The sequence below is a fragment of the Platichthys flesus genome, chromosome 10, assembly GCF_949316205.1.
Source record: "Platichthys flesus chromosome 10, fPlaFle2.1, whole genome shotgun sequence".
Lineage (NCBI taxonomy): Eukaryota > Metazoa > Chordata > Actinopteri > Pleuronectiformes > Pleuronectidae > Platichthys > Platichthys flesus.
Genome location: NC_084954.1, coordinates 1,519,248 through 1,536,323, shown reverse-complemented (window position 1 = coordinate 1,536,323; position 17,076 = coordinate 1,519,248). Strand labels below are relative to the sequence as shown.

At 44.9% G+C, this 17,076-nt stretch overlaps 1 protein-coding gene across 6 annotated transcripts in view; it reads right to left on the bottom strand.

The window, feature by feature from the left end:
* Positions 1-17,076, bottom strand: part of LOC133961545 (nesprin-2-like) — a 95,034-nt gene that overhangs the window by 29,304 nt on the left and 48,654 nt on the right. For 3 of the 6 annotated variants that reach the window (XM_062396694.1, XM_062396689.1, XM_062396691.1), the window contains 26 exons: positions 16,002-16,157; positions 15,705-15,845; positions 15,420-15,596; positions 14,979-15,116; positions 14,701-14,886; positions 14,499-14,612; positions 14,267-14,419; positions 14,068-14,184; positions 13,834-13,956; positions 12,429-12,563; positions 11,884-11,961; positions 7,367-7,525; positions 5,466-5,744; positions 5,243-5,362; positions 4,828-4,943; positions 4,385-4,496; positions 4,055-4,189; positions 3,047-3,208; positions 2,674-2,868; positions 2,302-2,406; positions 1,997-2,116; positions 1,715-1,909; positions 1,459-1,632; positions 1,211-1,336; positions 475-665; positions 1-139 (listed from right to left, as the gene is read on the bottom strand). In XM_062396694.1, coding sequence (XP_062252678.1) covers positions 1-139; positions 475-665; positions 1,211-1,336; positions 1,459-1,632; positions 1,715-1,909; positions 1,997-2,116; positions 2,302-2,406; positions 2,674-2,868; positions 3,047-3,208; positions 4,055-4,189; positions 4,385-4,496; positions 4,828-4,943; positions 5,243-5,362; positions 5,466-5,744; positions 7,367-7,525; positions 11,884-11,961; positions 12,429-12,563; positions 13,834-13,956; positions 14,068-14,184; positions 14,267-14,419; positions 14,499-14,612; positions 14,701-14,886; positions 14,979-15,116; positions 15,420-15,596; positions 15,705-15,845; positions 16,002-16,157 — 3,846 coding nt within the window. The remainder of the gene's footprint in view (positions 140-474; positions 666-1,210; positions 1,337-1,458; positions 1,633-1,714; positions 1,910-1,996; positions 2,117-2,301; positions 2,407-2,673; positions 2,869-3,046; positions 3,209-4,054; positions 4,190-4,384; positions 4,497-4,827; positions 4,944-5,242; positions 5,363-5,465; positions 5,745-7,366; positions 7,526-11,883; positions 11,962-12,428; positions 12,564-13,833; positions 13,957-14,067; positions 14,185-14,266; positions 14,420-14,498; positions 14,613-14,700; positions 14,887-14,978; positions 15,117-15,419; positions 15,597-15,704; positions 15,846-16,001; positions 16,158-17,076) is intronic. The other 3 variants (XM_062396690.1, XM_062396692.1, XM_062396693.1) reach the window with 3 other exon arrangements.

Genomic DNA, 17,076 nt, shown 5'->3' with positions numbered 1-17,076 from the left:
CACACACTGCAGGAGGTGCTCGTGCCTCTGCTCCACGTCCATCTCCTCCAAGGCTGCGACACCGAACTGACTCCATCTGCTCATCATCTCTCTGGCCTGGACGGTCCAGTGGCTCAGAGCCGCAGAGTCACGAATAAACCTGATGATCAGGAACATGTGAAATGTGATGAAAGCATCTGACACTGAACAAGTCAGCAGAATAACTGTCGTGGTAATTTAAGCAAATGTTTAATTTAGAAATCTTAACTTAAGACTCTTTTCTTAGTCTTGATTGGTATTTGGATCAATGCAATAGGTGTTTATTAAAATAAATATTTATCATTTCTGCTTAATTAGGAAACATGATTATAAAATTAGTTTTAATAGAGAACAATATAGGGAAGGATTTCATTCATGAAATATGAATAAAAACAAAAATATTTTATGTTTTCATGAACCGAGACCAGATTCAAACTTTTCTTCCTCCTCTCTCACCTGTTGCTCAGTTTCCTCTCTCGGTCGCTCGTGGTGCGTTCACTGTCCTCTCTCTGGCGCGTGGCTCTCCATCGGCCCTCCAGCTCACTGGTGGCCACACCCACTCCCTTACAGCCCCACCTCTGCAGCCGTAGCCCCGCCTCCAGCGCCCGACCGAGCCGCGCCTCGTTCTCCTGCAGAACTTCACCGAGCTGCGGCCGAGCAAAGGAAAAGGACTTTACATTCAGCTGGAACTGAAAGTGTTAAAGTGAATTTAGTTTGTTTCAAGTTTTACTCAGAGAGGGAGTGTCTTTAAAAACGTGCTGTCTGGTCTTTTGAGCTCGTCTGAACGCAGCTTTAAACCAATGCTTGAGTTCCATAAGAGATCCTTCCAGACAGCGGGTTGGTTTTCATTAACTTCAGCAACTCCTCGTTCACCTCAGTAATGTTTCCAATCCCACAGCCGAGCACAGAGGGACATGAACCCAAACGGATTCTACCCTAAGCCTCTGCTCGGCTAATAACTCACATGGAAGTCCAGGAACATCGTGTTCTCCTACAGAAAACAACCAATCCGCTTGTGTGTAATTGAGTCAATTAGGCCGTTGAGTGCAATGGACAAAGTACGGCATGCAGAGAGCGCCCAAATGAGCACAACGGAAAATTGCAAAATGCACTTTGTCCTCCGGTCGTCTGTTGGTGAATCAGAATTACCCCCGTGTCGGTCCGGAAGAACACGTGTATTCACAAAAATTACCTGGAGGCCAGAGAGCTCCTCAGATAACAGCTCCTCACTGTCACCCCCCTGGTGCATCCTGGGAAATGTAGTTTCCTTCAGCAGGGAGTCGGCCCAGGCAAGGTCCTCCTCCCACTGACACCACACCTGACACAGTAATGATGATGAGATTAAATGCGTCTTCATCAATCTGCCAAACATCCATAATAAAGCTTTTCCAGCGAGTTTCCAGTGTTTGAATATGAAAACCTGTTTGTTGTAGTATTCACCTGTAGTGTCTCCTGCATCCTGGTTCCTTTCTCCAGAGCACGCTGCAGCTGTCGGGCCACCTCGTCCTGCAGGCCCGTCAGGACAGACTCCCCCCTCTGGAGGGCGTCCTCTGGGAGTCTCTGGGTCAGGTACTGCAGGGTCCTGGAGTGATGGCCCAGGAACTGGAAGAACTTCTGATGAGAGAACCAGAGCTTTGTGTTGAAGATGATGTTTGTAAGGTTTATTAAACTCTTCCTCAGCCTCCCACTCACTCACCGTGTGAGCACCAAGCTGCTGCTGGAGCTGAGCTCTGCTCTGGAGCTCCGTGTCCGGCGTCAGGCGTTCAGATCCCAGAGAGAGCAGCTCCTCCAGGCTGCGGACCAGCCGCTCGTACAGCTGCTGCACCTCCACGCTGCTCCTCAGCTCCTCACAGCAGGAGCCCACCCCCCCCAGAGACGTGTCCAGCTCAGCCTGCACACAGGAGGGGCGAGACACACAATCGTCTCTTATTCAGCTGCACTTACATTTCCAAACACCAGACCCAGGAGTGAACAGTACCTGCAGCTGTGAGGCCTGGTGGAGGAGGGAGGACGGCAGCTTGTGAAGCTCCGCCTCCTCCAGCAGAGAGTCTACCTGCTGGACCTGCAGCTGCAGAGACTCGTGCACCTGCTTCACAGCCTGAAAACCACATCAATGAATTAGTGCACGTGACCTCCGTACTGCAGCAACCCCCCCCCCCCCCCCCCGAACCCTGCTGCACAGACTCAGGAAAAAGTAGAGACGCGACGTCCATCTTTATTTAGACCATGTGTTGTTTTGTATTAATGTGGAAGCTCAGTATCAGTGACACATGGAAGCAGTACCTGAAGATGCTCATTGGCTCCCAGCGTTCCACTGAGCTCACAGACTGTGAGATGAACAGTCGACTGGTTAGAGGTGAAGGCTGCATGCAACTCTTTAAGGCGTCTCTGTTGGTTTAGAGACACACGTGCAAACAGCAAACACTTCAATAAACAAGAAAAGTTTATTTCCAAATATTTAAATTATACCACAAATACACAAGGTTACACAAGTATAAGGTGGAGTCGTGTTAGGTAGGACAACTCACACACATTAGTGCTGATACACTTAAAATGAAAACTGCAGGTCATTAATTATTGTTATTATAATTATTGTTTGAATATTTAATTGTGTGTTTGTTGTTGTTTGTGTTAAATATGAAACAGTATCTCTACCTGTTGCTTGGCCGTCTCCTCCTGCAGGTTCCTCAGCTGCTTCTCTCGGCCGCTCAGAGCAGCTTGGACCACATGCAGGACTCTGCTCAGGGCGTCCACACACCGCCGACCACACTCCGACCCCAGGACAGCCGTGACCTTTGACCCCCACAAGCTCAGCTCCCCGCCAAGGGTCGCCAGCTCGGCCGACAGACTCTGGAGAGGAAGGAGGTCACAATCAGATTCAGGGGGGAGGAGGAGTGTGGAGGAACGTTATTAACCACAGTCAAAGGGAAAAATCCATTTGAGAAACTAATTACAGATGAAGACATAAATGAAACAGGTATTAATCATCATGACTTCATCAGTGATTTGATGATTTGTGGAGTCCGACCTGCAGCAGCTGCAGCCTCAGCTGAGCCTCCTGCTCCTCCTGTGTCCTCTCAGCAGGAGACTGCAGCAGGTGATTGATGGAGGACAGAGACAGGGACGCTCTGAGCAGCACGTGGAACAAGCCGTGGTCCAGAGTCTGATGGGAGACGTCCACAGAGGAAACCTGGGGTCAGAGACGTTACTCACATTATGAACAAACACTGAGGAGGAGGAGGAGGAGGAGGAGGAGGAGGAGGAGGAGGAAGAGGAGGAGGAGGAGGAAGAGGAGGAGGAGGAGGAGGAGGATACACAGCGTATATCTTTTAATTTCCCATTTACTTCCAGCTTATGATCTTCTGTCTGACGTTGGTTCCTGAATCTAGACTGACAAAATATTACAATTTTATACATATCCTTAAAATGACCATTAGTATTTATGTACTGCCTTCTGTATTTTAACCATTTGTTTGCTGTTTGTCTTAATTTATTTTAATACATTTTGTCCATAATCTACATGCATCGAATCCAGATCTTATAGCCATGAGGGAAAATACATATAATGCAGTAAAATGTTTTGATAATAAATTAAAACCTTTGCTATATCATTTCTGAACATGAAGAGGTCACATATTACACTGAATTACATTTCATATTGCAATCTGACACTTTTCACTGTTTTGCATTTTGCATTTCACTTTTTACTACACTTTTTATATCTTTTATCTTTTATATATTTTTATTTAGATATGTTTATTTTTAAATAAATGTTACTTTGTATAAATATTAGAAAAAGTGAGTAAATAAGAAGTAAATAGTGAGTAAATATATATTGTTTTTTTTTATTGCTTTTCTTATGTGTGTTGTATTTATTGTGTTTTTATATGTTCATTGTATGCACCAATAACCAGAGCAAATTCCTTGTAGGTGTAAACCTATTTGGCAATAAATACTTAATGATTCTGATTCTGATCTGATGTCCCGACCTCTGGACAGCTGTCTGAGATAAGCAGTCAGGACAGCGCCCCCTCACCTCATCCAGAGGTACTGCAGCTGGAGCTCCCAGCTCTCTCAGATGGATGATTAGAGTTCGAAGCTCTTTCAGGTTTTCTGTGCCAATCATACGTCCTGCTGTTCCATCACTGCTTCTTGTAGATGAGTCTGTCACCTTCACACAGAGAGAGAGAGACTCACACAGCTCTTATCAGGCCCTGCAGGAGGCCCCATAACACCCAGGGGACAACAAAGTGCCTTCTGCTCAAAGGTGATAATCAAGCGGAGCGAGAACACCAATTTTTTCTTTTCTCTTTTGTATTTGAAAAGTGATAATCAAGCACTTCAGCCATGATGATGAAGAGGTTACCTCAGAGGGAGGAAGCAGCCAGCTCTCCTCCAGAGCCAGGAGCCGGCTGTGAAGCCCGTCCCACGCCGAGGGGCCGCCGCCGCCGACCACATCAGCCTCAGCAGGAGGTGAACTACACACAGAGAAGAGGATTCACACTTCACTTCACTCTGTCTTTCCTTCCTTCCTTGTTTCTTTCCTCAGTTCTTTCTCCTTCTTTCTAAGTTTTGGCAAAGTCCAGAATAACCCATAAATATATGTTGTATCACATTTTCTTTTACTTTGTGAGATAGAACTTTTTTTTCCACATTTCCATTGATTTCCCAGAGAAGACTTCATGGATCTTAATGAAACAACTTGTACATTCAGAGGACTGATCTCTGAGTGTTTGCAAACTGGTGCAGCTGGATTGAATTTCAGGGAGTGTTGGGCCTCGGTGGAGATATAAGTAAATATAATAATACCGTGGTGACAGCTGGGTGCGGCCCTCCGACTCGTGGCTGTGAAGTCGAGCTCTGCTGCCCTGTCGAGCGATGGCCTGAGTCAGTCCTCGCTGTTCACTCAGCTCCTGCTCCAGCTCCTGCACAACAACAGGGTCAGATATACAGGGATTCAAACCAAACACCAGAGTCAATAGAGCAAACGTCTGAAAACAAACTTTCATCCTGTTGTTTTGACACCAACGCTGTTCACGTCAAGTCAAATAAAACCTTTAGAAACCAGTTTGGGATTGTGTTTTAGTGAACCATGGAAGTTTAAGGGTTAAAATATGTCAAAAATAATCTTAATGAAGATATTTAAATCGATATTTGAGTTTAAACATGTTGAATTAGACACGTGCTTGTGCGGCCTGTAGTCTTCACTGTAAACCTCTGGTACCTTCTGCTGCTGCAGGCTGCTCTGTCTGGGGAGCTTGTTCCTCGGGGAGGAGAAGATCTCCTGAACGCTGCTGCTGCGCCTCAGCCTGGACTCAAGGTGGCGCTCTGCGTCAGGCACCAACTGGGAGAAATTAAAGACGTCTTTGTTATCATCAGAAGTGTCGTTATCTTCTTCACTAAATTAATATTTAATATATGGTCAGAGTTTCTGGGGTCGCTCGTACCTGTGGCTCTTTGCGGTTGGTCGTCCTCTCCTCTTCCTGTCGGTCCTGGAGCACCTGCTGGAACGAGACCAGGTTGGACTTCAGGAGCTCCAGTTTGGAGGAGAGCAACTCAGTGGCCTCCTGCTGGGATCCCATAGCTCCCAGTTCAGCTCCCAGTTCAGCTCCAAGTTCAGGTCCCAGTTCAGGTCCCAGATCAGCCCCCAGGTGCGGCTGCAGGTCAGAAACGTGACCGAGTGATGACAGAGTCTTCACCTTCTGCTCGATCTCCAGGAACATCTCCTGCAGCACAGACTCAGGTTCAATCACGTGAAGTTTATGTTTCACTTTTTTATTTAACCAACTCTCAATCAACTTTCACTACTGATGCTTCAACTCTCTGCAGCACCTTCTCCACCTCTGACATGTTCATCTGTATTCAGTTCTGACGCTTGATTGGAAACTTTGGGCTTAAACTCCAACTTTGTGTTTTAATGAACTTATGCTTCAACTATCTCTTCAACTCCATTCAGGGTTTATTCTTTATTCCTCCACTTCATCCCACACTTATTCTCAATTGGCGTCACTACTTGAGTTTCAGCTGCTTCTTCAGCGTCTTTCAGTTCTGAAATGTTGTATCAGCTGTTTCTTCAACTGTTAAACTTAACACTTCAGTCTTTTAGCCTTTTTAGCATTTTTAACTTCCACTTCTTTCAGTGCTTCTGCAGCTTAAGTTCCTTTATGAGCTTGAACTTCAGATCAGACTCTAGAAACAATACATTTTACACAGTATTTCTCAAACTGAATTTAAATCATAATTTGGTGTATTTTAGTCAAACCCATGCTGCTTTGGTGATGTTTTGATTACTACGGATTTAATACATTTTTACATAAAACAGTAATCCTTGATTTTATGTTGTTTAGTTTTATCTTGATGACATCATTCAGTCATAATTCAGGATTTAAGAATTTTGACTGATTTGAGTTTTTTCTTTTATTAAATTCTTTAATCTCTCTGATGCTTTTTTCTGCTTGTTGTTTAAGATGTAGGTTATGAGGTCAGATGTCAACTAAGGTTCATAATGAGATGTTAAAGTCAGATGTTAAAGTGAGATGTTAAAGTCAGATGTTAAAGTCAGATGTTAAAGTCAGATGTTAAAGTCAGATGTTAAAGTGAGATGTTAAAGTCAGATGTTAAAGTCAGATGTGGGTCATGAATCACGACGACAAAGCTCCTGCAGTGAATTTGAATAAGAGCCAATCGCAGTCGTTGTGTGTTTGCTTCATTCAAATGTGTTGTGTGACTGTGCGACGTGTTTAACCTCTGAAACTTTAATGGAGGCTCGAGTTACACGACACAGAGTGAGTATGAATCCTGGGAGGAAAATGATCGGCCAAAGCTTCAAAGATAAAGAAGTCGAAGCCGTTGAGGATGATTTATTAAAACTTCAAATTATGGAATCATCACACAGCAGAAGCCTGACAGACAACAGATTATATATATATATATGACACTGTCTACATTATCGTGTTATCAGCAGTGAGATAAAGACGCAGACAGAGAACTGACCTATGAATCAGATCTATAAAATCCATCTGCTGGAGGAAAACAAAGTGTGTAGCCGCACAAACACACAAACACACAAACAGATATTAACTGACTTCCTGAATGACGGACTTTGACTCGTTCCTGTAATAAACCACACGAGTCTAATCAGTTTATCATTTGCAGAAATTCTCTTCAGGTGAATTAAAGATATCGTGTTCACGAGAGCCATGAGGACAAATAACACAAAAGAGTCCTTCCTTTTCATTTCAGTGATATTTTCATTAATTATATTTCTGTGTATTCTAATGACCCACTTTTATTGAGTTGTGAGTTGTGGGAGTGGCCTGTGCCCCCTTCCCGAGTGGGCGTGTCCTACCTGGCAGGTGAGCAGCTGCTGCTCCACGTTCTCCTGCATGGTGGAGGTCACCAGGCTCCTCCGGGCCTCCTGCAGCCACAGCTCCAGCCGGCCGGCCCTCTGCAGGCACACATGGAGGACGCCTGCTGCTGAGGACGATGGACCCGGCTCCTCTGCTCCCTGAGACACAAACACAACACACCTGTCTGAGCCGCCCTGCTGGGGGGGAGGGGGGGGGGGGGAGTGACGGGAGGAGTCCTGAGCAAACTGCAGCTTTAAGTTGGATCTACCTGAACAGGTTGTGTCACCTTCACTACCTCTCCCCTACCTGCTCTCTCCCTGTCTCTTTCTCTGTCTCTCTCTCTCTGTCTCTCTGTCTGTTTCTCTTTCTCTCTCTCTCTACCTGACTGCTCCACCCACCTGTGACTGAAACCACTTCCTGGAGCACTGGCCCGGCTCCGGTGACAGTGGCTCTTTATCACAGGACGACTGAGAGAGAGAGAGAGAGAGAGAGCGAGAGAGAGAGAGAGAGAGAGAGAGAAAGAAAAGAGGCCCCAGGCTACAAGGGTGGAGCTGAGAGAGAAAGAGAGAGAGAGCGAGAGAGAGAGAGAAGAGCACTAAACACAGGAAACAAACAAACACTCGTCCTCTTCCTCTTCACACTGTGAATTGAACCTGAAGTCTCAAATTATTCATCCCATTTTTTAATTGTTTTAACTTTTTGATCCCTGCTTCCTGTTTCAGGATGAGTTGAAAAGTGTAAAAGTCACAGATCATGAAGCGGCTGCAGGATGAGAGATGTTTTAAGAGCAGGTCACACCAAGGGTCAACAAACCAGATCCTGTTTGATCAGAAGATTATTACTGATTAAAGATAAACTCATGACACCAGGGAGGTTATGTTTTCACCTTGTTTGAGATCAACAAGAAAAACTTTGGATTTGCACGATTCTTTGTGGAAGGATGTGGTTTGGGTCAGGAAAGAAATTAACATAACATTCTGGTGCAGATCCTACTGAGGGACCTTTAAAAGACGAAAATCATGGTCGTACAATAACTGCCGTTCTTCTCTGTTGTGAAACGATGATTAACATCAAATCTCAAAGTTTATAAACTAGATCTTTAAACTGCTTAAAACTCAAGTGGCTGATACTTATTTTAAAACATAATTTAGTCATTCAGGCCAGATTTAGAAGTTAAGACTATATATACTCAACAAAATGAGTATTTCAAGCACATTAATAATTAGCAGAATTCAAAACGATGCAAACAAGGCCGTGTGCAGCTCAAACAAACTGCGTTAGAGGGATAGAGGAACATGCTGAAACCTGGGCAGTGAGTCTTATTATTCTTATTCTTATCAATATGATTATATTTTCATGTGCCAGGGCAGCTACAGGCTGCAGGTCCATCAAGGTTCTGATGCTGGGCTTGACGTCAGGAGGGGGAGGATCAGGCCCTGATTCCAGAGGGGGATTTAGCAGAACTCCTCCAGAAGTTGACAGAACCGGACTCTCATGACTCTTAAATCTTTGGTTTGTGATTTCTGTGAAGGTGCGTCGTAAGCCCCCCCCCGACCCTGTCGAGCTCCTGACACAGAAAAAGAGACGCAGGAGTAAATCACTGTTGTGGGTTTATTTGGATTCGTGCTCTTGTTTGGATACGTGGACAGAATAGAAAGACAAAAGTGGAACAATGTACAAGTACAGCACATGCCGTCAAATGTAAGACATCTCAGTGTCGCTGCTTCCAGGTGAAAACCTCACATCTCTGAAAACCTGGCTGCATCTTAGGCCTTGTTGCTTTTCTTGATTTAATATTGATGCATTGTTTAAATCATAAAAGAGTTTTAATTAATATTACATGAGTGGAGTTTTCAAAGCCTCTAATTGAGTCAAACGAGACGAGGAGGTTTTCCCCTGCCAGCAGCAGAGTGTTAATGAGTCATCAGGTCATCCGGTTTTTCATGGCCAACAATCTGTTTCCTTAAGTATAAAAGCTGATCCATAACAAAGTGGGATTCTCTTCTTCCTGCTGCCCGGCAGTGACGGAGCATTTCACCAAAGTGAGGACTGCTCTAATTAATCAATCAACTCTGTAAACATCCATTTATCATCACGTTCAGCTCATGGACACACAAGTGGCAGATGCATATGAGCAAGCAAACAGGAGTTTATTTCTGCGTTTGCAAATGAGCTCAGAAAGCAGAAGAAACAGATCAACAAATCAAGAGGTTGAACTATTTGAAATCATCAGTCCCGATAAATGAAACACGTTAAAAAACATCGTACACTTTGTTTCTGCCTTTTATAAAAACACTAACCCACGAGAATCAAGGAAAATTCATTAAGCTTCTCCCTCATGCTAAATATCATCAGTCCTCTACTGGTAAAAGAGAAACCATCACCGTGAGGACCACTTCTCTCTTCGTGGTCAATAATGTGCTGAGTCATCTTGAACCCGTCTCTGTGGCGTCCATCTGACACCGGATCGGCAGAATTGCTCTGGAGGACGTGAGCTCAGTAATCTTTCATGTAAACACGCAAAACTTTGGCACTAATTCGATTTTTTACATTTTTAAATTGCAACACTGATAAATGATCCAACAAGCACAGATCTAAACTGTGGAGGTTCACATCTGGAATTCTCTGCCATGTAAATGCACTGAAGTGTTTAAAGTGAGACGTTTCTAGAAAGACTCTAAGTTCTAGATTTGGTGCTGGAACACATTATGTGTTCTAGACTCGAATCAAAAAGAATGAATGCTCTAAGCTAATTTTCAAGAGATTAGAAGTTTGTAGGAAAGAAATGACAGATTTCTAAAGTGAGTTCCAGGCCTCGTTCTAGAAGAGCCTTGAAGTCTTGAAATCATAATTTATTTCTAGAAGAGTTCTAAGGTTAGAACTAGAAGGAAATAGGAGACCAAGAATATGTTCTAGAAGAAAAAGGTGTTGTGGATTTGGTTCTTGAGAAAGTGAAGAGTTCTCATGTTTGATTTGAAGGAAAATAAATGGTTCTAGAAAAAGTCAATGGCTGAAGAAATATCAAACTCAGGACTTGTGTGTATTAGTGGGATTTTTAGAAGGAGTCGATTTTATAGATTTATAGTCAAACAATAAACCGAGCGCACAATTTGGCAGTAGAATTTGGAATTACTAACATAATACTAGAGGATGGGACTAGAAATAGAAGGAGCTCCGTTCTAGAACATTTTAGGGGTGGAGGGGTGGAAATAGAAGAAGATGTACAATCAAGGTTGTAGAAAACACTGGTGTTGTAGACTTGGCTCTAGAAGGAATGGTTGGCCACTGATTCTAGAGCACAGTGTGAGTTCTAAGGCCGGTTCTAGAAGAGGCTTGGAGCTCCAGGATTGTTTTCAGAACAGAACTGACACGTTTCAGGACTATTTTAGAAGCATAGCCCTGTGGAATCGGTAGTTCTTGGCTGAGAGGGAGAAGAAGTGAAAGGTTCTAGCTCTAGATTTCTAAATCTAGGAGACGACACATCTCTGTTGGGGCCCGGCGGCGGCTTTGGAAACGTTAACGGTGGAGGGCGTGTTTACCATGCTCTCAGGCAGGGACTGAGTGGAGACTGTGCCCACGGGTCTAGATAAAGCTTCAGATGAACTTGCTTCTGTTGGCTCAGAGGTTTCCTGAACATCCTGAGGAAACACGGGTTAGAAGATCAGTCAGTTTAATGCACCCATCACTTAGTCCAGAGTCACACAGTTATTCAGACACTCGGTTAAGAATGTTACACACGTACTGTTGTTATGTTAACTAATTAATTCTCACTGCTTGTTAAAGTCTCATTAAAGGATTTCCCCCCAAAAATACAATGGAAATGTGATGTCATCGTAAATTTCACTGTGTGAAATACAGCTCAAAATGACCAAATCACTGTATTGTAGTGATTCTTTAGAAAATGTAGAAATAAACTGAGCTTCATTCAAAGTAGTACAGAAACAGGATTAATCAGTGCAGGAGATGGGATTTTTTTCTCAGACAGAGTTTGTGGGATTCAGTCAAATAAAACTTTGTGGAATATTCACCAGATTAAATAAAACAGTAAAAGCTTTGTGTGATTAGATGAAGATGAGTGGATTCAAATATGTTTTTATAAGGAGACTGTTTCAGGATTCAGCTATTTTTATTAACTTTTAATAGATTATGAGTTGGATCTTTTTTTCGGACTTGCAGATTCCTTATCTTTGGACTTTGCATATTTGTTTTTTAATTGTATTTGTATTTATTTGCACTTTGAGTTTGTTTGTTTCCTGTTTTATTTTGAAGCTTTTCTGTACTTTCCTGAACTTGGTCGTCTTTTGCATTTTGTTGATTTTGAATTTCATGTGAAATCAAGTGGACCAGCCTTTGCTCCTGCACCTGCACTTGGATCCTTCTTTGGAACGTTTGTGGAGGTACGTGCTCCAGAGGCCATTCTATTCAGTTTATGTTTTTTACTCACGATAATATGTAAATATTGAATATCATCGGGCCGACCCCCTTTGAGAAGCTGAGAGTAAATGAGTGGCGTTACCTGTGTCTCCTCTCCGATCTCTTCGGGGCTTTGTCCGGAGGCAGCTTCGGTTTCCTCCGACTCCACGTCCTCAGGCTCCTGACACCAACAGTGACAAATATTAAAATCCTCAAAATAAACCACCTTATGAAACTGTAAAAAGGCTGAAAGAGAAAACACTGCTGGTGTTTTATTTAAGTGTTCAAGTCCCAAACCCTGTCAGACACTGCCCTCTGGCGGAGAGGAATAACACCCAGGAGCAGGTTGAGCAGGGGGGGTGAAGAGGATGAGGGTCAGGGGAGGATGAGTAGGGAGGTGGGGGGGGGGGGGGGGTGGTGGTGAAGGAGGCAGAGTGACTCAGGTCAGAGACAGATACAGCTGAGAAGTAACTGGATCTCATCATATTCAAAATAACTTTCTAATGCTTGGAGAGAAATGGCCACAGCGTCCAGTGTGTTAATCCATCCAGATGTGAAGTGGGTGAGCAACCAGCGAGTCCGAGAGGAGAGAAGAGGAAGACGTGACCGAAAGGACACAGAAGAAAAACAGCTCTCGACCTTCTTTACCTCTGGATACACGCCCAGGAAAAACTCCCAGAGCCACCAGAAATAACCTCCTCCACCTTCTTGGTCTCTCTGCTGCTCACTGTCTTTCTGCTCTTCTTCAGCCGGGAGCATGATGACGCCATGATGCTCGGGCTGCTGACACGGAAACACGGGGCGGGTGGACAGGGGACGGGGGGGGGGGGGGGGGGGGGGACAGGGGGTCAAAGGTGCATCTGGGACACTGAGCTGCAAACCTGACGCTCATCGTTCACCTCAGCACTGGAAGAACCTTCATTTGCTTTTATGTAATGTCCTATTTTAAATCTTTATCTTTATTTCTATTCACCGCATCTTCATGAAACTGTCATTTGATTTCTTTATTTCTTTATTATTGTTTTTGCCAGTGTGAATTTATTTCAGGATCCTGTGTCGGTCATCTGTCAGAGCACTTTGTAAACCCGGTTAAACGCTTTCCTCTGCTTTCAATCAAATTTGATGCAAAGTCAGTTTATAGACCAATCGAGAAAAGATCAGGGAGTTATCTAAAAACATTTCTGAAGTCTAGAAATAAATAAAATCATTTTAAAAGTTTACACGATTTACTTAGTTTGAGTGTATTTAGCTACGGTGCCTCCACTATTCACCATAAGCATCTTTAGACACAATAACATCTCCTCTATATAAAATGAAAAGCGTGCCTCGTTAAGTATTTATCACGATGTGAAAATACTTAACTCACAGTTATACCTCAGAGATTAGCTCAGTGTCCCAGTAGCTGCACTTTTAAGAGAAAAACGCAAGCTCAAAAATAAAGAAAATTTAGCATTAGGAGAGTTGGTTAGTACTTAGACAACAACAACTTTGGGATCTTGTTAATACATTGTTAAGGACATGTGACATGAGGACGTGTTTGCTGCCACGTTAGTATCATCCGATCTAAACCTGCTTACGATGTTTCATTGAAAACCTTCAACACTACAGAGAGTGGTCATTAACATAAACATGACCTGGTGCCGTAACACTGAGTATTAACAATAAAGATTGACGACGTGTCTCCACTTCCTCTCGTTGGACTATAATGAAGCTAAATTATCTCGGATACCGGCGCCGCAATTTAACGCTTTTTTATGAACAGGAAAAAGAAGAATAACCAAAAGGAGGAGGCAGAAGAAGAAGAACAATAAAAACAAGAAGAAGAACAACAACAACAAAAACAAGAGCAGGAGGAAGCAGAAGAAGAAGACACTGTCATGCACTTTGACTTTTCAGTTTGTTTCATGTCCCATCCACTAACATGAAGGAGTATTGTGACCTGTACCACAGCGAGCCACCAGGGGGCTTCACTGTTAGGAGCTGCCATGTCGTCCATCTTTATTTACAGTCTATGGCTCAAACCCTTGAGCAGGAGTCTCCCTGACTTTCTTACCTGAGGACTGAGCCTCTGCTCGGGGGGGGACCGCTCCACCGTCTGCAGCGTCGCTCCAAGTCTCGTCAGCACATTCTCTTCCATGTGGACGATTTTGATATGTCCCTCCTCCGCGTCCTCCTTCTGAGAGACAGACATGACAGTGAAGTTGATTATTTGACTTTGGGGCTGTGCAGAATCTCTCTGAAACCAGCATCTGATCTCAAAGCTGTTTGGATAATGAACCAAAGTCACCTCCGACTCCTCCGAAGTGGATTTCAGGAGCTGGGGCCGGGTTGTGGTCTGCTCGGCCGACGGAGCTTTGGTTTGGACCGGGGTCGGAGGCTGCTGGATGAACAGAGCAGGGACCTTCTGCAAGAGGAGTAAAGTAGAAGGTTCAGTGAGGGACAGATCTGTGGAACAGGAACCACTAACTGACTGGTCAATGTCGGACCTTCTCCAGTTCCAGCAGCAAGTTCTGGAGCTGGTCCACAGCAGTGAAGACAGTCAGAGTCTCTTCGGACTTCTCTGGGAGACAAAGGTCTGGTTTACACCTCTGGATCTCAGCCACTGTCGTGCTCATGGACTGGATCTTCTTCTCAACCTCCTGTAAACACAAGAAGAGCGTTCAGAGAGGGGACCAGCTAAGACTGGAGTCACATGAATGACTGTTCCTCTGGTCTCACCTTCAGACTCTCCTCTCGGGGGCTGGGGAAAGTCTCTGGTGACGATAACAACGTCTTGATCTCGGCCACATCGTTCTCCATCCGGTTGACCTCGCTCTCAATGGCCTCCACCTCCTGGAAATCAAGACGCCACTCGATATATTCAGAAAACAGAAAGGTTTGGGAGCAGAGGACTGAATAAAGAATGAAATGTGGGACTCACAGCAGCAGCATGCTCCAGCTGAGACAGAGGAGCAGTGAAGCTGTCTTGAACGTCGGCCACTTGCCGATCGGCCTCGACCAGCTGCTGCTGGAGAATCGTGACGTCGCAAATCTGAGACATTTCCTTCAGCACGGAGCTGAAGCCCTGCAGGGACGTGCGGATCTGTGCCGAGTCACCCAACACCATCTGCAGCGCAGGAGGAGGAGATGAAGACAGCCTTGACTTGCTATGTTTCTATCAATTTACAAGATGGATGAAAATGTGTTTGAAGGACGAACCTGCAGAGAGTGAACGTGGCTGCTCAGACACTTAGCGCTGGTGTAGGTGCAGGGCGCCGCGAGCCACGACTGAGCTTCAGACATCCAGCTCTCAGAGCTGCTGATCATCTCCCGATGCTCCTGCAGCCACGTGGGAGTCTGAGCAGAGACATGAACAATATTCATCTTTAGAACCATCACAACGTTTACAGTCACCTCTGCCCTCCTCTACCTCCAACTGCCTAACATGACGGAAACGACCTGTAACAAACATGTATTTGGTCTATTTCTTGTCTGCCAGTAAGGAGGAGGCTGGTTTTATGACCTAAACTGCAGCCAGCCACCAGGGGGCGGTCAAGACTCTTTGGCAACAACAGCATTAAATGAAAAGACAAATCCAGAGGCACAACAACCAGTAATACAAATCACATTTAGTTTACAAACTGGGAACTGAAGTCTGACCTTGCTGAGCAGGGTGGTCCTCTGCTCGGCCTGCTTGGCCAGTTGTGAGTGACGCTGCTGGACCTCCACCATCCTCTCGGTGAGGGACAGAGCCTCCTCTGGTTTGTCCAGGTCCTGCATGTCCACCTCCAGCGCTGCCAGACACGAGTGCCACACGTCCAGCTCATCCCACACTCGCTGAGAGACGGACACAGGCGAAGGTTAACCATCAAACTCAGCTTCAATTTGAAAACGATGACAAACAACACAAAGATACCTCATGTCATCTCCCATGAGTCTGCTCACCTTCTGAGTGACCTTGGCTTCGATCACAGTCGGAGTTCTCTGCTCCAGTCTCTTCTGGACTGACCTCAGACCAGCTTCGATCTCTGACAGCTTTGCTCCGAGCCTGTGGACGGGTCCGCTTCGCTTCACAGCTTCTCCAACCTGATGGACCCAACAACCACACCCGGATAAAACTAAACCTTCAAAATCAATCACCAATTTGGGAGGAATTGAAGATTTGTCGTCCATCTTTACATAAATCTGCTCTCCAATCTTTCAGCTCAACACCAACTATGTTAAAATAAAAGCTTTGGGTACCTTCACTTCCACTTGCTGCAGGGACTGATTGACCTCCTGCAGTTGGCCCTCGATCTCCACTGGGACCAGCGTGTCCATGTCGGAGTAATTCATTTTCATGCTCTCCATGATGCGCAGCAGCAAAGCCTTCTGGGTATACAGCTGGCCGTGGACCTCCTGAAACCACAGTGAGAAAAGCATCTTTTAAAAACTGCAGCAAACGTCCTTCAACTCCGCAACAGTTTGAGAAAACTCTCTTCACCTCCATTAGATTCTACTGTAACAAACTACATTCAAAATCAAATCTGATCGGCTGTGACCACCTCAATCTGAACGTGTCCGATGTTCTGCTGAGGAGGGAGGTGCATCATGTTACTGCTACGGGAAACTGAGCACGCTTTGTTTGTGTGTGTGTCTGTGTGTGTCTGTGAGTGTGTGAGACAGAGAGAGAGAGAGAGAGAGAGAGAGAGAGAGAGAGAGTAAGTGATACAAAGAAAGGGAACAAGCCCTCGAGGGTACAGGGAGATGAGTGATGAGACGGTGGGATAACGTGGGTGAGTGTGTGTTCTTGTACGTTTATACTATTTGATGAAGTGAGGACATTTCTAAAAAAGTCTTTGGAAAGTTAGAATATTATAGGAAAGAGAGCATTTGTGTAATCTGAGGATGTTTTGTCTCGTCAGCACTTCAGGGGACCGTTCTGTTGAAGGGTAAGAGGTCGGTTGGTACTGTGTGTGTGTGTTTGTGTGTGTGTGTGTTTGTGTGTGTCTGTGTGTGTACGTGTGTGTGTGTGTGTGTTGTGTGTGTGTGTGTGTGTGTTTGTGTGTGTATGTGTGAGAGGCTACAAAGGCCACCTGGAAGATCCACTTACAACGGTGAACAAAAGGTGTTTGATACAAGAGGGGGAGTCAGGATGGTGGGACTGATGGGGGGGGGGGGGGGGGTATTCATGTCTTTCATCAACACAGACCCTCTCAAAGCCTGTGTGTGTGTGAGTTTGTGTGTGTGTGTGTGTGTGTGAGTGGAGACGTTGGCCTCTGCTCAGGTTCTGGGACAAAGGGCAAAGTGATTCTCGGAGTTGGAGAGTTGATTGAAA